Raw genomic sequence first — 18,758 nt, 5'->3', positions numbered from 1 at the left:
CTTGGTGAATAACGGTCTATATTACAAGAGTTAAATTTACTAGTTTTCGTGGTCCGCTTGTCCAATTAATATCTTTCAATTAATGAAAGTTTTTAGTTGTGATAAAAAAGTCATTGTCACGAGCGGGATTCGAACCCACGATCTTCGGCTAGATTCGCCGCTGCTCTACCACTTGAGCTTGACCTCGATCCACTTTTGAATTTTATCTCCTTTTTGCGATTTTTCAAATGTCGTGTATTCTATTTGATTCTCGGCGACAAATCAAATGGCCGAGGAGAGCTTTAGTGAAGGTATACTTCATTTTAACTTTTAAATCCACTAATTTCGTGGTCCGCTTGACCAATTAATATATTACAATAAATTAAGGTTTTCAGTTGAGATAAAAAATCAATGGCACGAGCGCGATTCGAACCCACGACCTTCGGCTAGATACGCCGATGCTGTATTAATAACTTTTTTTCGTCTCAACTAAAAACCTTAATTAATAGTTAACATCAAAGCTGCAATTCGTCCAAAAGTACTTCGTGGTCATCAAATTGGACTTTTTTTACTATAAAAAATCTTCTCGGCCGTTTCAGATAGTTTGAAAACAGTTCAATTTACAACTCTGACGAGAATTTAAAAAGATTTTCGTCCCAATTTCCCCTTGATTAATTTATCCATGGTCGCGAGGCAAAAACGTAAAAATATACTGTAAAATAGAATAATTGGATATTTTCCTATTATTTTGGTCTGCCTGGTCTCGTTGGGTTCTGTCGTCGCCATCTTCAGTCTTTTTAGGTTGGTAGTTCATTTAATAAGTCCCATAGTTCGGGTTTTCATAAAAAATACATCATTTTCTGGGCGTTATTTTTTGCGCAGTTGTGTCTTTTTACTAAGTAAAATGTAATGGGGGCAGCAGACCAGCTCTATATTGAGCAACAGGCTGTCTGGATATGAAGTTGTTGGCGAATGTTCACTGAGCCTTCGCAATGAACATAACTGGCCTTCAAACCCCAAGCATTGGTACTTAGCGAACCAACGGCTTTCAATTAAGACCTAGCACTGAATCCACGGGTCAAAATGGTCTGTGAAAGTTGTTAGGGATGATTTATCTTCAAGCCTCAAACAATCGACTTACCACGGCAAAAAAGGGGTTTTCTAACCGATGAATGTAAATGATCTTAAAACCCTAAACAACGAGACATATAAAATGAACCAAAAAGTTAAAAAGACCAATACTGAACCCAAGGGGTAAAAGGTATTTTTAAGTTGTTAGGTATGATTAATGCAATTGAGCTTCAAGTCTCAAACAATGGGGCTTATAAAATAGTCGAACAACCTAAAATGAAGCCAACACTGATGTCACCGGTAAAAAGTGTCTTTCTAAGTTGTTAGGTATGACGAACTACGTGATCTTCAAACCCTAAACAATGGGACTTATCAAATGAACCAAAAAGTTAAATAGACCAATACTGGACCCATAGGGTAAGAAGGTCTTTTTAAGTTGTTAGGTACGATTAAACGTAAATGATTTCAAACCCCAAACATTGGGACTTAGCGAACCAACGGCTTTCAATTAAGACCCAGCACTGAATCCACGGGTCAAAATGATCTGTGTAAGATGTTAGGAGTGATTATTGCAATTGATCTTCAAACCATTAACAATGCGAGCGTATAAAATAGTCGAACAACCTAAAATTAAGCCAACACTGATGTCACCGGTAAAAAGTGTCTTTCTAAGTTGTTAGGTATGACGAAGTACCTGATCTAAAAAGACCAATACTGGACCCAAAGGGTAAGAAGGTCTTTTTAAGTTGTTAGGTACGATTAAACGTAACTGATCTTCAAACCCCAAACATTGGCACTTAGCGAATCAACGGCTTTCAATTAAGACCCAGTACTGAATCCACGGGTCAAACTGGTCTGTGTAAGATGTTAAGTGTGATTATTGCAAATGATCTTCAAACCATTAACAATGCGGGCGTATAAAATAGACGAACAACCTAAAATTAAGCCAACACTGATGTCACCGGTAAAAAGTGTCTTTCTAAGTTGTTAGGTATGACGAAGTACCTGATCTTCAAACCCTAAACAATGGGTCTTATCAAATGAACCAAAAAGTTAAAAAGACCAATAATGAACCCAAGGGGTAAAAGGTATTTTTAAGTTGTTAGGTATGATTAATGCAATTGAGCTTCAAGTCTCAAACAATGGGGCTTATAAAATAGACGAACAACCTAAAATTAAGCCAACACTGATGTCACCGGTAAAAAGTGTCTTTCTAAGTTGTTAGGTATGACGAAGTACCTGATCTAAAAAGACCAATACTGGACCCAAAGGGTAAGAAGGTCTTTTTAAGTTGTTAGGTACGATTAAACGTAACTGATCTTCAAACCCCAAACCTTGGGACTTAGCGAACCAACGGCTTTCAATTAAGACCCAGCACTGAATCCATGGGTCAAAATGGTCTGTGTAAGATGTTAGGTGTGATTATTGCAAATGATCTTCAAACCATTAACAATGCGGGCGTATAAAATAGACGAACAACCTAAAATGAAGCCAACACTGATGTCACCGGTAAAAAGTGTCTTTCTAAGTTGTTAGGTATGACGAACTACGTGATCTTCAAACCCTAAACAATGGGTCTTATCAAATGAACCAAAAAGTTAAAAAGACCAATAATGAACCCAAGGGGTAAAAGGTATTTTTAAGTTGTTAGGTACGATTAAACGTAACTGATCTTCAAACCCCAAACATTGGGACTTAGCGAATCAACGGCTTTCAATTAGGATCCAGCACTGAGTCCACGGGTCAAAATGGTCTGTGTAAGATGTTAGGTGTGATTAATGCAATTGAGCTTCAAGTTACAAACAATGGGGCTTATAAAATAGACGAACAACCTAAAATTAAGCCAAAACTGATGTCACCGGTAAAAAGTTGTTAGGTATGACGAACTACGTGATCTTCAAACCCTAAAAATTGGGACTTATCAAATGAACCAAAAAGTTAAAAAAACCAATAATGAACCCAAGGGGTAAAACGTATTTTTAAGTTCTTAGGTACGATTGAACGTAACTGATCTTCAAACCGCAAATAATGGGACTTAACAATTGAACCAATAACTTAAAAAGACCCGACACAGAAGTCCCCCCGGGGAAAAAACTGTTGACGTTACAAAATACTGATCTCAAGGCACATAGAACGTTCATTCGTTTCCGGTGATTTTAGACAAACTTTCCTTGCTGTTTTGGTTTGTCAGGCGCGTTTCGCCGTTTGCCGTCCTCAGTGTTTTGTTTGTAATTAGGGAATGTCTGGAACAAAACAAGGTGAAGAAGCCGCACTCGTACTCATTGGACCAAAATTTTCATAGTCCTGGTACGCCTTCGCTGCTTTTAACTACCACCACTGAAGATGGCGAAAGGTAAAAAAAAAACAGTCAGGCCAAAATGGTCGGAAACCGTACTGTCAACCTGCGTACCTCATGTGTCGCATTCTTCCTCTAAGAACTAGATTTTTTTTAACCATAACTCGGCCGAAGTTCACAAATAATTTTACGATCTTCCTAGATCTACAGAATTGAAATGTTGTAGAATTGTTATAACAAGAATAATGTTTCTAGGTAGCAACGAAATGCAGCACCATCTAAATACCCTCTGGGCGGCTTGGCAGATAGGAAAACCGTCCACATCTCTCAAGGGTTGGTATTCGATGTAAATTGATGTTGTTCCTTGTTTTCCCTATGTGAACCTTTTGTTTAATATTCGGACAGTAAGTTGAACCCGACCTACATCCCCTAGCGTCCGTCACACGTAATTGGTCCGAAACCTCGTTGATCTATGGGTAGTTTTTGGTTGTTGACATTCACCGAATAATACATCTGGTCGTTCTAGGTCCGGCGGATGTTCAGAACCACCGAAACAGCCTCTGGGCGGGCTGGCAGATAGGAAAATCTATTAAGGGTCAGTACCAAACAAAAATTGATGGTTGTCGCACGCAATTTACATTTTTGTCGACTTCCTTTTCCCCCGTGGTTAAATTAGAACATCGTATTCAATTTGATCCTTGTAGATGTTATATTTCATGTAATGCATAACATAAAAGATGTTTTTTAGATAGAACCAAAGTCAATAGTGTGTTACAAATTGGAAAATCATTGTCATCACCAAATTAGACTAGCATATATGTGCCGTAGTATTTGTTGTATTAAGCAAAGTGTACTGAATGTATTTGTATTTAGTATTTTCTTTGTAACTAAGCATAAAGAACGGGATTTTTGTGCAGTAGTGCACACCTTAAAATAACCTTCGTTTTATTACTTTTATTATTAATTTTCATTTGAAACATGCGAAAAACTATTAAAACTCAGAGTAAATCGTGAAAAAGGGGTAAAAACATTATTTATACGCTAATGCAAAGTAACTCAAATTGGTCAAAATTTGGCCATAAAAATTGCAAATATTTTACTCTCTATCACTTGAAATGTGATTTAACAAAAAATAGGCAATTTTGGAAAATTTAATTTTTTTCCATGAATCGGATAGTTAATGGTTTCAGGGAGTGCTAATAAGGACTTTCACCCCGAAATGTTGTCATTCCCCGATGTGCTGACCCTAGGGTCTATACTTCCCTGTCTTCCCTTTGTCCTTTCGGACTCCGAACGGACGTACCTGTCTATTGCTAGACTTAACGGACGCCCAGGGGTACCGAAACGCCCCCAAGAGTTTGGTGGCTTCCAGCGTTTCCATCTTTAGCCACCCCCGGAGAGATAGATAAGGGTAGCTCTCGGTACCCTCCATCTAAAGGTACAAGTTGTTTACAAATCACGACCACCAAGAGTCCAACCTCAATTGGGGGCTGCTTGGAGTCACCCTCACCCGTGGTTCAGTATGATTTTTAAGTTATTAAGCGTTTTAGTTGAGATAAAAAAAGTCAGTGTCACGAGCGGGATTCGAACCCACGATTCAAAATTCAAAAGGTGGGGATGAGATGGGAAGTTCGTGTCCGAGTGGATCGAGGTCACGATAGCTCAAGTGGTACAGCTACAGAACTAGGTAATTATTTTTAAGGTGAGACTGATCGGCCACCCGGGGTTGTCCCCTACTGTTTTCACCCCGAGAGGTGAGCGTTCCGTAACCCAGGAAGCCTCCACCAAAGCGGAGGGGGGGAAAGGAAGGAATTAAGGAAAGGAAAGGATAGGAATAAGAATTTGCCTCCATTGGTTGTCTCTAAGCGCCAGAGCTGATGGTAGGACGTGTAGTCGGGCATCCCCCGCAGGACCTGAAGGCAAAGGCTGTGTGTGCTGTATGGGAGCTCGCCAACGGGTACCAGCCCTGTGTCCCCGTGCAGACAAAAGAAGAGGTCGACTTCTGGCTGAAAGATGAATGGCAACGCAGATGGGATAAGTCGCCCAAAGGGAGGCACACTTTTCTGCTACTGAGGAGCATAGAGAACCGCTTGGCCATGGCCCACCTGACGGCTGACCACTACATGTCCCAATTGCTGACGGGGCACGGGGACTTCTCGGCGAAGCTGCACGGCTTCGGACTGAAGGATAGCCCATTGTGTGAGTGTGGAATACCGGAGACGATCGAGCACGTAGCCCTTGTGTGCGAAATGTACACTGTCCTCCGCACCCGATAGATGTATGAAGCCAATGTCGATGAGGCTTCCATGGACACCGTGCGTCGTGCCATATCCAGCCCGGCCGGGTACAAGGCCACGCAGAGGCTGTGGAAGGCCATTATGAGGCAGAAAGGCTGGCCGGCCTAACTTAGGCCAGTGCCCCTATGTGTAAGCCGAAAAGTAAGATAAGTATGCATTAATCAGGCTGCCACTACGATGCTATTCCCCCAGTTCCCAACCGGACGCCTCCGCGAGGCGCCAGCTCGGCGCCGCGAAGTTCCGGCGGGGGAATTGAGCTTCGGCCACTAGGCAGTGAAAGTTACCTGCAAAGCTCTTCAAGGGCCAAGGGGCAGGATAAGAAGAAAAAAAGACCTAGTGGTAGGACGTGTAGACATCTGGTCGCCTAGGTCTATCCCTCAGGGGAGGTCACGAACCCGGTTATATGGCAGGGTCGCTAGAACCCCCTTAAACCGGATGCCAGGGTGAGCTCGCTTCCCAACCAATGGGAGATAAGTAGTTTAAGCCCTCAACGCATACAAACCAAATTCTAGCCTAAAGCTTTTATAATACACTCGCACAAGTAGATACATTCACACCTATTTGAATGAGGATCAGATAATGACCATCGGATGAAGAAAACACCAAAAACGTTATAACAAACTTAAAGGTCTAAATATATTACAGTAATGATTCAGATTAAAATTTACTAAAGTTGATGTTAATGGGAATTACATATTGACATATTACATAATTACAAAATTATGTTGACATTGCAAAATCTTGTATTTTGTTTTATAAGCAGGTTTTTGGTGTTTCCTTTGTCCGATGACTATTTACCTGATCTTCACTCAAATAATTTTGGATGATTTTCACCCCATACATATTTAAAATTCACACCTATGAACATAGCAGTCATTCCGATTATATACACAATTCACTACTTTCGTGGTCCGCTTGACCAATTAATACATGACAATTAATTAAGGTTTTTAGTTGAGATGAAAAAAAGTTAATGGCACGAGCGGGATTCGAACCCAATTGTCGTCGAGAATCCAAACGATCAACGACATTTGAAAAATGGCAAAAGGAGGGAAAACTCATAAGGTGGGGTTGAGATGGGGAGTTGATGTCCGAGTGGATCGAGGTCACGATAGCTCAGGTCGTAGAGCAGCGGCGTATCTAGCCGAAGGTCGTGGGTTCGAATCCCTCTCGTGCCATTAACTTTTTTCATCTCAACTAAAAACCTTAATTAATTGTTATATACACAATATTAATAATCTGAATTATGGTCGATGGGGTACTTTTTATAAACATACGACATTGACCCTGACACACAATGCTGGAGGGGCGATGGTAACTCTATATTCAATCATCATCCTTTCACCACTCACACTAATAAATACACTCACAACAAAACCGTAAAACAGATAAAATAAAAGAAGTCCTCCACACAGAGGGCCAGGGGACCCAGAAATCCGCTACTGTTCTCGAGAAACTTAATTCCGGCGGCATGCCTATACGCTCTCTGGTAAGAGCCAAGGCATGACAAACTTCTTTTGTGTGAGACACATCCAGCAACCTCTGCATAATTGGCACGCGGGTAGGGGTGCTGTCAGCCGCCCGTGGATTAACAAAGCAATCTTGTCTCTATATTCGTATAAAAATCGACCATTTTTTTTATGCAACGTGCTCGGAACGTTCCAGAATGTGCGAATTGGGTCAAGGAAGACGTATTCTTTATCTAAGGGACAGAAATTGAAATATGGCTTGTTTTCATTTCAGATTTATTTTATATCAACGTCCGCGGATTAAAAAAAGTCTGACGCTTTGGCCGTTAGTCAGAAAAGAGGTCCTGTTTTGTTTTTAATTATTACAGAGGTTTTTTAATTTTTTTTTTTTTTTTAAATAGAAAATCTATGTTGTAACGATCGGCCTTATCAGGATGATCAGATGGTGGTGAAGGGTTTATTTCTAGGGGGAGAAATTTCTACCGTAATCGGTCCTCCTGTAAACGGCTTTCGCCCCCGGCTGGCATTCGGACAAGATGGAAATCCGAATAAATCGTTCGTTCCCTCCCATCGGGAATAAGTCTTTACCGCCGAAGGGCCGTCATTGAAAGTCAAAAATCATGAAAATCTCTTTTCACGGTCCTAGAAATAATTAGACAAAACTCGCCCCTTTTATGCCAAGGGTCGTCAATTGAAACCGACCTCTTCCACGGATCGAGCCGGTGATTTTCGACGCCGGGCACGAAGCGAGATGAAAATGGTTCTTAAAAATTCGAGACGGGACGAACGGAAAAGCCTCGGAAATGGAAAAACCCCGTGAAACGTTAGACGACCTTTTCACCCCCGGTTCGATTTTATTTTAAATTTTCCCAATAAGTTCCAGGTTCTTTCAGAAATCGCCCCGTGAAGGGAAAATCTCATTAACGTCACGTAATTTTCATGTTGACTTCTGTCAGATAAGATTCGCATTACCGTGAAAAAATAATTCTTTAATGTAATCTTCTTGCCATCCCCTGTTGCGAAAATGTCCACGAAGAAAAGCCATTTAACAATTCCTTACATTTTTTGAGCTTCCTACTCCATTAATTATGTGTAATTTTGTATAAATTAACATATTCTGCCCCACACCCATGTAGGGATGTGAAAATTTAATTAATATCATTTTAATATTTCATAACTCTTTGAATAAATTTGTTCTTTATGTCGCATAAATGTAGAATTTATTTAGTATTTCCGACCTTGATTTAATACTTCCAGTAAGACTAATAAGAATAAAATATTTTCGTAGTATGTTAAAATTTGCATTTCTTTGTGTTTGTTACCCCATGTAAAATTGGATTGTTAAAATTTCTATTTATTTCATCGAATTTGTACTGTTAATTGAATAAATGGTACATGGCACATGTTAAATGAAAATGGCTAAAATGGGGAAAAAAGCCCAGTTTTGGCTTTTTAGGTTGTCCTAATTTCGGGACTTTTTCCATTTTTTAATCGATTCTTTTGTTATAAACTGTTCATTTATCCTTTTCCAAACCAGCAGAACGTAAATTATTAATTAAAATAATTACATAACAGTGGAAAATGGGAAATAGGGGCAAAACGCGCAGTTATGACTTATTGTTTCATGTTCTAATTTTATGACTTTTTACATTTGTTGATCGTTCTTTTTGTTATAAACTGTTCATTTATCCTTTTCCAGGCCCAACAGAACGTACAATATGAATAAAATAAGGATAACTGTGGAAAATGGCGAATAGGGTGGGGGCAAAACACCCAGATATGGCTTTTTCTCATTTTCTAATTTTATGACTATTTACATTTGCTAATCTTTTTTTCATATATATAAACTTTTCATTTATCCTTGTCCGGGCTAAAAAAAATCGTTAACCGTGGAAAATGGAAAATAGGGAGGCAAAACGCCCAGTTATGGCTTTTTTCTAATTTTATGACTATTTACATTTGCTAATCTTTTTTTATATATATAAACTTTTCATTTATCCTTGTCCGGGCTAAAAAAATCGTTAACCGTGGAAAATGGAAAATAGGGAGGCAAAACGCCCAGTTATGGCTTTTTTCTAATTTTATGACTATTTACATTTGCTAATCTTTTTTTTATATATATAAACTTTTCATTTATCCTTGTCCAGGTTAAAAAAAATNAAAAAGAGTACTACATGGGGGAATAGTCTGTAATGCTGTAACTAATACACGAAGTTACATACAGTTACAGAACAATATATTTATTAAACAGGACTTGTTAAACAAACTGCAAAACCTTGCGACGTTCAATGCTTATATGCACTGCTATAGGATACATTTAATAACTGAGAGAAAACAAAACCGCTTCGGCCAAAACGCACATCATACCGCTGCGTGTGTCACAACCTAGCAAAACCGAAGCGGTAAACGCTTCGGTCAAAACCGCTCCGTGTGTCAGCGCCCTTACTGTGCAAAATGGAAAATAGGGAGGCAAAACGCCCAGTTATGGCCTTTTTTTCTCATTTTTTAATTTTATGACTTTTTTCATTTGTTAATGGTTTCTTTTGTTATAAACGGTTCATTTATCCTTTTCAAAACCAGCAGAACGTAAAATATTAATTAAAATAATTTGATAACAGTGGAAAATGGGAAATTAGGGCAAAACGCCCAGTTATGGTTTTTTCTCATTTTCTAATTTTTTGTCTTTTTACATTTGTTAATCGTTTCTTTTGTAATAAACTGTTCATTTAGCCTTGTCCAGACGAACACAACTTATAATATGAATAAATGATTATTCAGAAATCGTGAGATGCGGTCTGGTGTGATGTAGGTTTCAGAAAAACATTTTCCTTATCGTGCCAACGTTTCGATCTTTATTGAGATCATCTTCAAGGCCTGGGATTTACGAACATTGTTTAAATTTAACAAAAACACGTATGATGAGGAAAAAAGTGAATTTATACAATGTGAATAAATATTTTTGTTTTATATTCAATCAAAGTATTTCTACTCACTCAAAGTGTTTGTTTTCTGCGTAACACAACACTGCGTGAGTAGAAATACTTTGATTGAATATTAAAAAAATATCTATTTGCATTGTATAAATTCACTTTTTTCCACATCCTACAAGTATTTGTTAAATTTAAACAATCAATGTTTGTATATCCCAGGCATAAAATATATAAAATATTTTATATATTTTATAAATATATAAAATATTTATAAAAAATATTTTGTTAAATTGTTTTAACCCTTTGTACGCGACATCGAACGGGTAGTTTGGAATATTTATTTTTATTTGTAGTGATTAGTGACAGTTAGTCGATGATTGTTCGGAAATCGTGAGATGCGGTCTGGCGTGATGTAGGTTTCAGAAAAACATTTGCTTTGTCGTGCCAACGTTTCGATCTTTATTGAGATCATCTTCAGGGCTTGGGATTTACAAACATTGTTTAAATTTAACGAATGTAGGATGTGGAAAAAAGTAAAGTAGTATCAATATTTTGTTTGAATATAAAAAAATATTTTTTGCATTTAATGCAATTTAAACAATCAATGTTTGTATATCCCAGGCCCTGAAGATGATCTGAATAAAGATCGAAACGTTGGCACGATAAGGAAAATGTTTTTCTGAAACCTACATCACACCAGACCGCATCTCACGATTTCTGAATAATCATCGATAGACGGTTACTAATCACCACACAAATATGAATAAAATATGGATAACTGTGGAAAATGGCAAAAAGGTGCAATTCGGCCAGTTTTGGCTTTTTCGGTTTTTCTTACATCAGTAGATTTTTCGTTTGTTAATTGTGTTTTTTTTTTAACTGGAAAATGGCACATATGGGGGGAGCGAAAACCCGAAAACCCGCGTCCATCATTAATATGATATTTGAAAAAAATTTCATAAATAACAATAACCTTCCATAGAAATGCCTGCCCAAGCCATAACACCAGCAATGCTATGATTTCTAGCCCAGAGAGAAGCTTTACTGAAAAACCAACAAAAAAAGAGACTATTTGAAGATTTATTTACAAAATCCAATTGTAAACACAAGTGGGAGATTTTATCTGTGTTTTATTTACCTCTAATCCTTTAAAACGGACCAAATATTGTTGTAAGATAATCAATGGAGGATTGTCTAAGAGATAATTAAAAATATTAAGGGTGGCCGCTTTTTGTTGCCTTTCAGTATTTTTCTTTGTGACAGATCCAAAAATTTATGCAAAACACTCCGTCAATATGCAGTTCATACAAAGAAGTCAAATTCATTCCAGAAATCAGTTGTATTGAGAGAAAAAATCGATATCAATCTAGATGATACATTAAATTCTTAAGGTTCGACTTTTTCTTTGAATATTTTTAAGAAATAAAATGACTTTTGTTTATAATGGCATATTTTCGACATTGACTATTTTGAGATCGCCGAGGCGTCTTTGAGTTCTTGTTAGACGTTTATTTTTATTTTTAAATGTCGAAACACGCCAGCCTAACTGGCAGGTGAGGTATTACAAATAAATCAGATGTAATTGAGTTGTTAGAAAATAATAATACGGCTTGTTATACTCAACAGGCAAAATAAATATGCTAAAATGTATGCTATTTCGACTAATTATTTAAGTAGTGAAAGCAGATCCCGATTCAAAAGTAATTCCGGGGATAAAATATTGATTCCAACCTGTGACCTTTAACAAATAAAGGAAGTTCTTTTTCGAGATATCAGATATACAGTGGATGTGCTACACCCTGTGAATGACTGTCATCAAGATTGAAAAAACTCGAATGAATGGAAATCGTACCGGACGTTGAACATTCAATACCTGCCGAGAAAATGTTTGAAAACGTTGGGAAAAAGATACTAATTATAGTTGTTACCTATGATTTTGCCCGGCAGCTGCCAGACGGACATATCGCATCTGTGCGCTGCAAGCGGATATTGATGGTCCGTTGAAAAGCTGGCAGACCCATTTGGCAAGGGTTAAATGCCATTTTTTTATATATATTTTACCCCGCCCTTTTGAGTCTGTGACGTTGGGGGTGAAACGTCTTATTTGCGTTTGGGTTGGAATAGAACGCAGAATGGCAGTTGTAAGCCTGAAAATTTTTCCTCCGATGTAGATCTTTTGAAAGTTTTTTAACCCAACACAGTTTGTCCTTTTCTCAGACTCATTTTTAAACAAAAATAATAATTGATGAAATAGGAGAACAATATTAAGACTAGAGAGCGGAATAAATTAAATTAATTGTGCGTTTTGACACACTCTGGCTCTTGTTTTTGAATGACCAAAAAGGTTGAAATTCAGCCAAACTTCCCAGAAATACTTGCCAAGGCTGAAATATTTAATTTTCTTAGCGCGGGGTTACAATGTAAATATTTTTTTGTAAACCACGCATTGTTTCGAATGGTTACAAAATTACGTTTTGAATTTGAATAATAACTTATAATAAAAATTCAGAAATCATATAGAAGAAATATTTTGTATTTTGTCTTATAATTTACGGTATTCTACAGACTAATACAACCGAAGAAAAATAATTTTATATTCGTATGATGGTGTTCCTCAGGGTAGCGTTCTGGCCCCTACACTATTCCAAGTGTTCATAGCTGATATGCCATCACATCCTGAAACCACCACATTCACATTTTCAGACGATACAGCAATTCTCTGTAGCAACTCCGACCTTGTCATTTCCACTTGAAATCTCCAACAACACCTCATACTACGTAGAGCCTGGAGAAAAAAAGAAAAGGATAAATTTAACACAGACAAATCCATCCACATTATCTTCACTCTTCGTAAACATTTTGTAATTCCTTCTTTTTATCTCAAATTTATCAAGGATTGCAACCTTAACCAGATCGCCTGCAAAAAAAAATGTAAAAAAACACTTAAAAATCTCTTGACATATTTAAGATTTGTGTGGTGATTAGTGACCGTTAATCGATATTTATGCAGAAATCGTGAGATGCGGTCTGGTGTGATGTAGGTTTCAGAAAAACATTTTCTTTATCGTGCCAACGTTTCGATCTTTATTGAGATCATCTTCAGAGAAATTGGGATGTAAGACCGATGTAAGTTGCCGGACAGTTTAAACAGATCTGACGTAATCTACAAGATCAACTATTTAAACTGTCCGGCAACTTACATCGATCTTACATCCCAATTTCTCTGAAGATGATCTCAATAAAGGTCGAAACGTTGGCACGATAAAGAAAATGTTTTTCTGAAACCTACATCACACCAGTCCGCATCTCACGATTTCTAAATAAATATTTAAGATTGTTTTGTAAGTTTTATATAGGTGTATTGGTTGTCAAATCAATTGTACAAATATGTTTTTCATAATGTGAAATTTATATAAGCCCTGACGATAACCGACCTTGAAGTAGGTCGAAAAATTGGCATAAGCAACTAAATTTGCTTTCTTCTTCTTCTGGTCTTGATTATGCCAGCTTTCCACCTATTTTAAGGTTATCTTCAGAGCTTATATTAATGCACATTTGTACAATTGACTTAACAATCAATATAACTATATAGAACTTACAAAACAACCTTAAATATGTTTAGAGATTGACATATTAAGTGTTTTTCCTCTTTTTTTTTCTTTTTTCTTTACAAGTATCTCAAATTTACCAAGAATTGCAACCTTAACCAGATCTCCTGTAAAAAAAATGGAAAAAACACTTAAATCTCTTGACATATTTAACATTGTTTTGTAAGTTTTATATAGTTGTATTGGTTGTCAAATCAATTGTACAAATATGTTTTTCATAATGTGAAAGTAATATAAGCCCTGACGATGACCGACCTTGAAGTAGGTCGAAAAATTGGCATAAGCAACTAAATTTGTTTTCTTCTTCTTCTGGTCTTGAAGAGGAAAGCAAATTTAGTTGCTTATGCCAGTTTTCCACCTATTTTAAGGTCATCTCCACGGCTTATATTAATGCACATTTGTACAATTGACTTAACAATAAATATAACTATATAGAACTTACAAAACAACCTTAAATATGTTTAGAGATTGACATATTAAGTGTTTTTTCCTCTTTTTTTTTTTCTTTACAAGTATCTCAATTACCAAGGATTGCAACCTTAGCCAGAGCGCCTGAAAAAAAAACTAGACATATTTAAGTTTGTTTTGTAAGTTATATTGATTGTTAAGTCAATTGTACAAATATGTTTTTCATAATGTGAAATTAATATAAGCCCTGATGATGACCTTAAAGTAGGTCGAAAACTTGGCATTAGCAACTAAATTTGTTTTCTACTACTTCAAGACCGTACCTTGATTCAGAGTGTTAATAGAAATCAATAGAATAAGAATAATTTACAGTTATCCCTATTCGTTTTTGAGCAATTTATATGGACTTCGTGAAACTAGTAATATTCAAATTTCAAACTCATAGACTTAACAGATAAACGTGATTAAAATTCTCTTTATTGTCAATATTCACCCTTGTGTGTGGTGTTTAGTGACAGTGATGTAGATTTTAAAAAAACATTTTCTTTATCGTGCCAACGTTTCGATCTTTACTGAGATCATCTTCAGAGCTCAAAGTGTTTTTTTCCGTGTAGATGTGTTATTCTTGTCTGTCGTTGAGAGTTGACACAATTTGAGCCCTGAAGATGATCTCAATAAAGATCGAAACGTTGGCACGATAAAGAAAATGTTTTTCAAAAACCTACGCCCACCAGGTCGCATCTCACGACCTCCAAATAATCAATCACCCTTGTGTTCTTTTACCTAGTTTTAGAATACGTTTGGTTGTCATTCGATAATTTATTTTTTTAAAGGCATTAAATTCAAAAATTGATTGTTACAATAACGGAAAGGAAATCGATCTCTATTTTTATTCCATTTCCTTACGAGTGGGTATGCGCGAACGAGAAGCACATCCGGGCCGAAATTTACAAACAATGGCACAATGTCATATCTCGAGTCGGACAGGCAATAAATCCTTCGGCGAGGCAATCGACCGTACCACGGCGTTTACGACTGTTTTAAACCGCGATTTAGACAAATTTCCACCGAGGACATGTTCGTCTATGCTAAACTGTTCAAAAGAGATGCCCTGGTATTTTAACTTTTCAATTATCTCCCTGGCTTTACTCCAAGGCTCTTGCTATTATCATTAACAACAATAATATGTTTTTCCTTAATTTAAATATTAGCTTTAGAACGGGGAGAAAAGATGAGGGTAGATATTTTTTCTGCTTTTTATCATGGAACCACGGGCTTCTTTATCTTTCAAACTATATCTGACGAGATTTAAATCGTAATTTGGATCCTTATGCGTCATGACTTATCATCTGAATAACGTTTTGTAAATTATTTAAATTACCTTTTTTTGGCTTCCGGGGCTCCACAAAGACAGGCTCATCATGTTTATACATTTTGTATTGATGTGGGACATCACGGTTTCCTTCCAGCTGACCTCACGGCCCACGGGTTTTCCTTAAAAGAGCTCGCGGATCGATCTGGTGACAACCGCTCTGGAGAGACTTCCTGATTTGCCGGAAGAGACGTTTTATTAAAAAAAAAAAAAAATGATCAGAACTACTTTTTATCCGAATCTCGTTCGTGATAAGAGTCTATTTTTACAATCGTTGTATTTCTAGGGGCCCAGAATGTCCGGACTGGAGCGTTGACAAAAATACTGAATTCTTTCTCAAAATAGCCGTGCCACGAAGCCGACCTTCTTGACGTCCGTCGAAATGATTCATCCCCTGTTACATCTCGTCCTCCCGATCTTTAGCACTTGAACGACCTAAGGGTGAAATTGTATGTCCACTCGTACTGAGCGAAACTGTAAAAATTAAGAATTGGCATTTCCACAGGTTTTTTTAAATGAATTTCATACAATTTTATAATACCAGGCTTGTCTAATGTTTATAAACTATGAGATTTCCTCGTAAGGTCAGTCTTGGTCGTTTCCGCCGTCAGATGCGTTCTGCATTTTGTAATCTGTAGTATCTGTGTGTTTTTTCTTCCTATTTATACTTTTCAAACATCATTAGATACCACTGAAGATGTCGGAACGCGCCTCACAGACAGTGAGCATGGGCTGACCTGAAGATCAGAGGTTATCAAACTTCATCACCCGAATGCCTCAACGAGAAATCTCACTGCGTTCATAAATATTATGACAAGTGTCTGTTTCTTCTAATACGTGTGTTGTTCACAAAATACAATATTTCTTCATAAATCGGAATTTTTAATTTCCGGTCGATCTGATATATCTGTCTCGCTGTTAAGGTCTGTCAAACTACTGAAATCTTCGTCATTTATTTAGGGCAGCATTTTTTTATAGGCGATTATCCTTTAATATACTACTTGTCACGATCTTCAGTTATAATGGAATGTGAAGAAATTTAAAGGTTTTCTGTTCTTCTTGAGGTTTTGCGGAAAGCTTGGTCTTTTGTGACCAGTGGAAAATTCCGGTCCTCCAATTGAACCGTAAGATATATTTTCTGGAAATCTCATTTCTATAAATGACATATGTCCTCCTGAAAATAAAGTTGAAATAATGTAAGCAGAAATGTCAAAAAACTGTTGGAAACGACCGAGCTACAATTATTTCGACCAATTTCTTAAATTTTATATAATGAGCGTTTTCTGTTCAATCGGCACTGAAGATAGCAAGAAGCTGAAACACGGAGATTGAATTTTTTTTTTTTTTTGAGGTTTTGGTTGTCGCTGTTAAGGTCTGTCAAACTACTGAAATCTTCGTCATTTATTTAGGGCAGCATTTTTTATAGGCAATTATCCTTTAATATACTACCTATCACAATCTTCAGTTACAATGCAATGTGAAGAAATTTAAAGGTTTTCTGTTCTTCTTGAGGTTTTGCGGAAAGCTTGGTCTTTTGTGACCAGTGGAAAATTCCGGTCCTCCAATTGAACCGTAAGATATATTTTCTGGAAATCTCATTTCTATAAATGACATATGTCCTCCTGAAAAATAAAGTTGAAATAATGTAAGCAGAAATGTCAGAAACTGTTGGAAACGACCGAGAGATTTATTATTTCGACCAATTTCTTAAATTTTATATAATGAGCATTTTCTGTTGAATGAGCACTGAAGATAGCAAGAAGTTGAAACACGGAGATTGAATGTTTTTTTGTTTTTTTTTGAGGTTTTGGTCGCCGTTGTTACGGTCTGTCAAACTACTGTAATCTTCGACATTTATTTAGGACAGCATTTTTTTAGGCGGTTATCCTTTAATATACAACTTGTCACAATCTTCAGTTATAATGGAATGTGAAGAAATTTAAAGGTTTTTTGTTCTTCTTGGGATTTGCAGAAAGCTTGGTCCTTTCTGGCCATCCAGATAAAAATGCCAAAAAAGGTTGGAAACGACCGGTTATTTCGACCAATTTCTTTCTTACATTTTTGAGGATTTTCTGCTGAATCACTGAAGGTGGACAGAAGCTCAAACACTAGGATTGAACGTTTTTCTGCGGTTTTGTCGAAAAAGCGCGTATGAAGCTTCTGAGTCAGATTTCAGCCGACTTGCTCAGATTTGTCTGGGTGCGGAAAACAATTAAAAACGTGCTGGAAAGTAGAAAAGCCAATTTGCCCGGATCTCGGCCCCTTCGTAAATTATGCAAGAAGCTATAATTCGCGTGGAATTATCTCAAAAAAAACCGCGTCCATCCGAGGGTCGCCAATATCCCATTTCCTCCCCTCTTGAAATGAATATGTCGCTTGAAGTGGGGACGCGTAAAACGGGGATTACGCTCTCAAGTCAGTCCTTCCGCGGCCGTCAGTGACAAATGTGTTAAATCGTCATCGTAATCTTACAATTTTACGCCGCCCCCGCGACCAAACGGGAAAAGCACAATTCGCCCAGGGAGGCGATTTCCGTAGGTAAATTCTCGATGGGGAAAAATAACGAAGCCTGTTCGACCCTCTTTCCACCCCCTGTGTTTGCTCCATGTTGCCTTTTTACCAACGGCGGCAGCTATGTTTCACGTTCTAAACCTGAGATAAAAATTTTAAACAAATCTCACCAAACACCAACCTCGAGTCCTGGAAGAATCACCGAAAGGAAAAATCCTGAGAAATTATCGAAAAATATGTTACACCATTAGTGAAGGCCGTTTTTTTTTTTCAATTTTAGATATCAACAAGCAAAATTTATCGCCAACAGCCAATACATTTCATCTATCCTTATAAAAAAATTTAATTTTTAAAATTATTCTATTAAATTCGGAAAAAGGTGGCTTTTTGTACCACAAACCCAATTTGTTTGGTCGATATCAATTTATTTTTAAAACCACCGTTTCAAGGCTAGTAATATAATGTCCGTTATTAAGAAGTGGCTTCTGTTTCATCGCCAAGCCTATTATTTGATTAATTATTCAAATCAAGGGCCCTGAGGAAAACCTAGCCGTGGTCCGACCCAGAATCTGTCATAAATTAGCAAAAAAATTATCAAATGCATACTGAATACTTTTTACATATGGTTTGGGCTTAAATATACTTTTTTTACTTATCTTCTCTATTGCTTTATGATGTGCATTATTGGAAATAAGATGCACCTCTACTTGTTTATACATTCGTTAACTTGGATGTGTGAAATTTGTTGGCAGATTTGTCAAAAAAAACTTTGTGTATGTTAGAATTAAAATTAAAATCATTCAATTAATTAAGGTTT

The 18,758-nt window shown here is 37.0% G+C and overlaps 1 protein-coding gene and 1 long non-coding RNA gene across 9 annotated transcripts in view; one reads left to right on the top strand and one right to left on the bottom strand.

Moving 5' to 3' along the window:
• The window catches only part of LOC106662231 (triple functional domain protein), a 351,395-nt gene that overhangs the window by 271,868 nt on the left and 60,769 nt on the right, over positions 1 to 18,758 (top strand). For 6 of the 7 annotated variants that reach the window (XM_024228191.1, XM_024228188.1, XM_024228186.1 and 3 more), the window contains one exon: positions 3,602 to 3,679. The exons of the other annotated variant lie outside the window; for it this stretch is intronic. In XM_024228191.1, coding sequence (XP_024083959.1) covers positions 3,602 to 3,679 — 78 coding nt within the window. The remainder of the gene's footprint in view (positions 1 to 3,601; positions 3,680 to 18,758) is intronic. 7 annotated transcript variants of the gene reach the window in all.
• On the bottom strand, positions 12,787 to 17,968 carry LOC106662895. Of its 2 annotated transcripts, none has more exons than XR_001339973.2 (3): positions 15,959 to 17,968; positions 15,440 to 15,904; positions 12,787 to 12,827 (listed from the first exon to the last, which is right to left on the bottom strand). It is a non-coding gene; the product is annotated as an uncharacterized LOC106662895 (long non-coding RNA). The 2 variants fall into 2 exon arrangements; XR_002910530.1 differs by having other exon boundaries at positions 15,972 to 17,968.

The sequence above is a fragment of the Cimex lectularius genome, unplaced genomic scaffold (assembly GCF_000648675.2).
Source record: "Cimex lectularius strain Harlan isolate CLEC.00 unplaced genomic scaffold, Clec_2.1 scaffold170, whole genome shotgun sequence".
In the NCBI taxonomy this organism is placed as follows: domain Eukaryota; kingdom Metazoa; phylum Arthropoda; class Insecta; order Hemiptera; family Cimicidae; genus Cimex; species Cimex lectularius.
The sequence above is the reverse complement of the archived record's forward strand: the minus strand, read 5'-3'. Positions and strand labels throughout refer to the sequence as shown.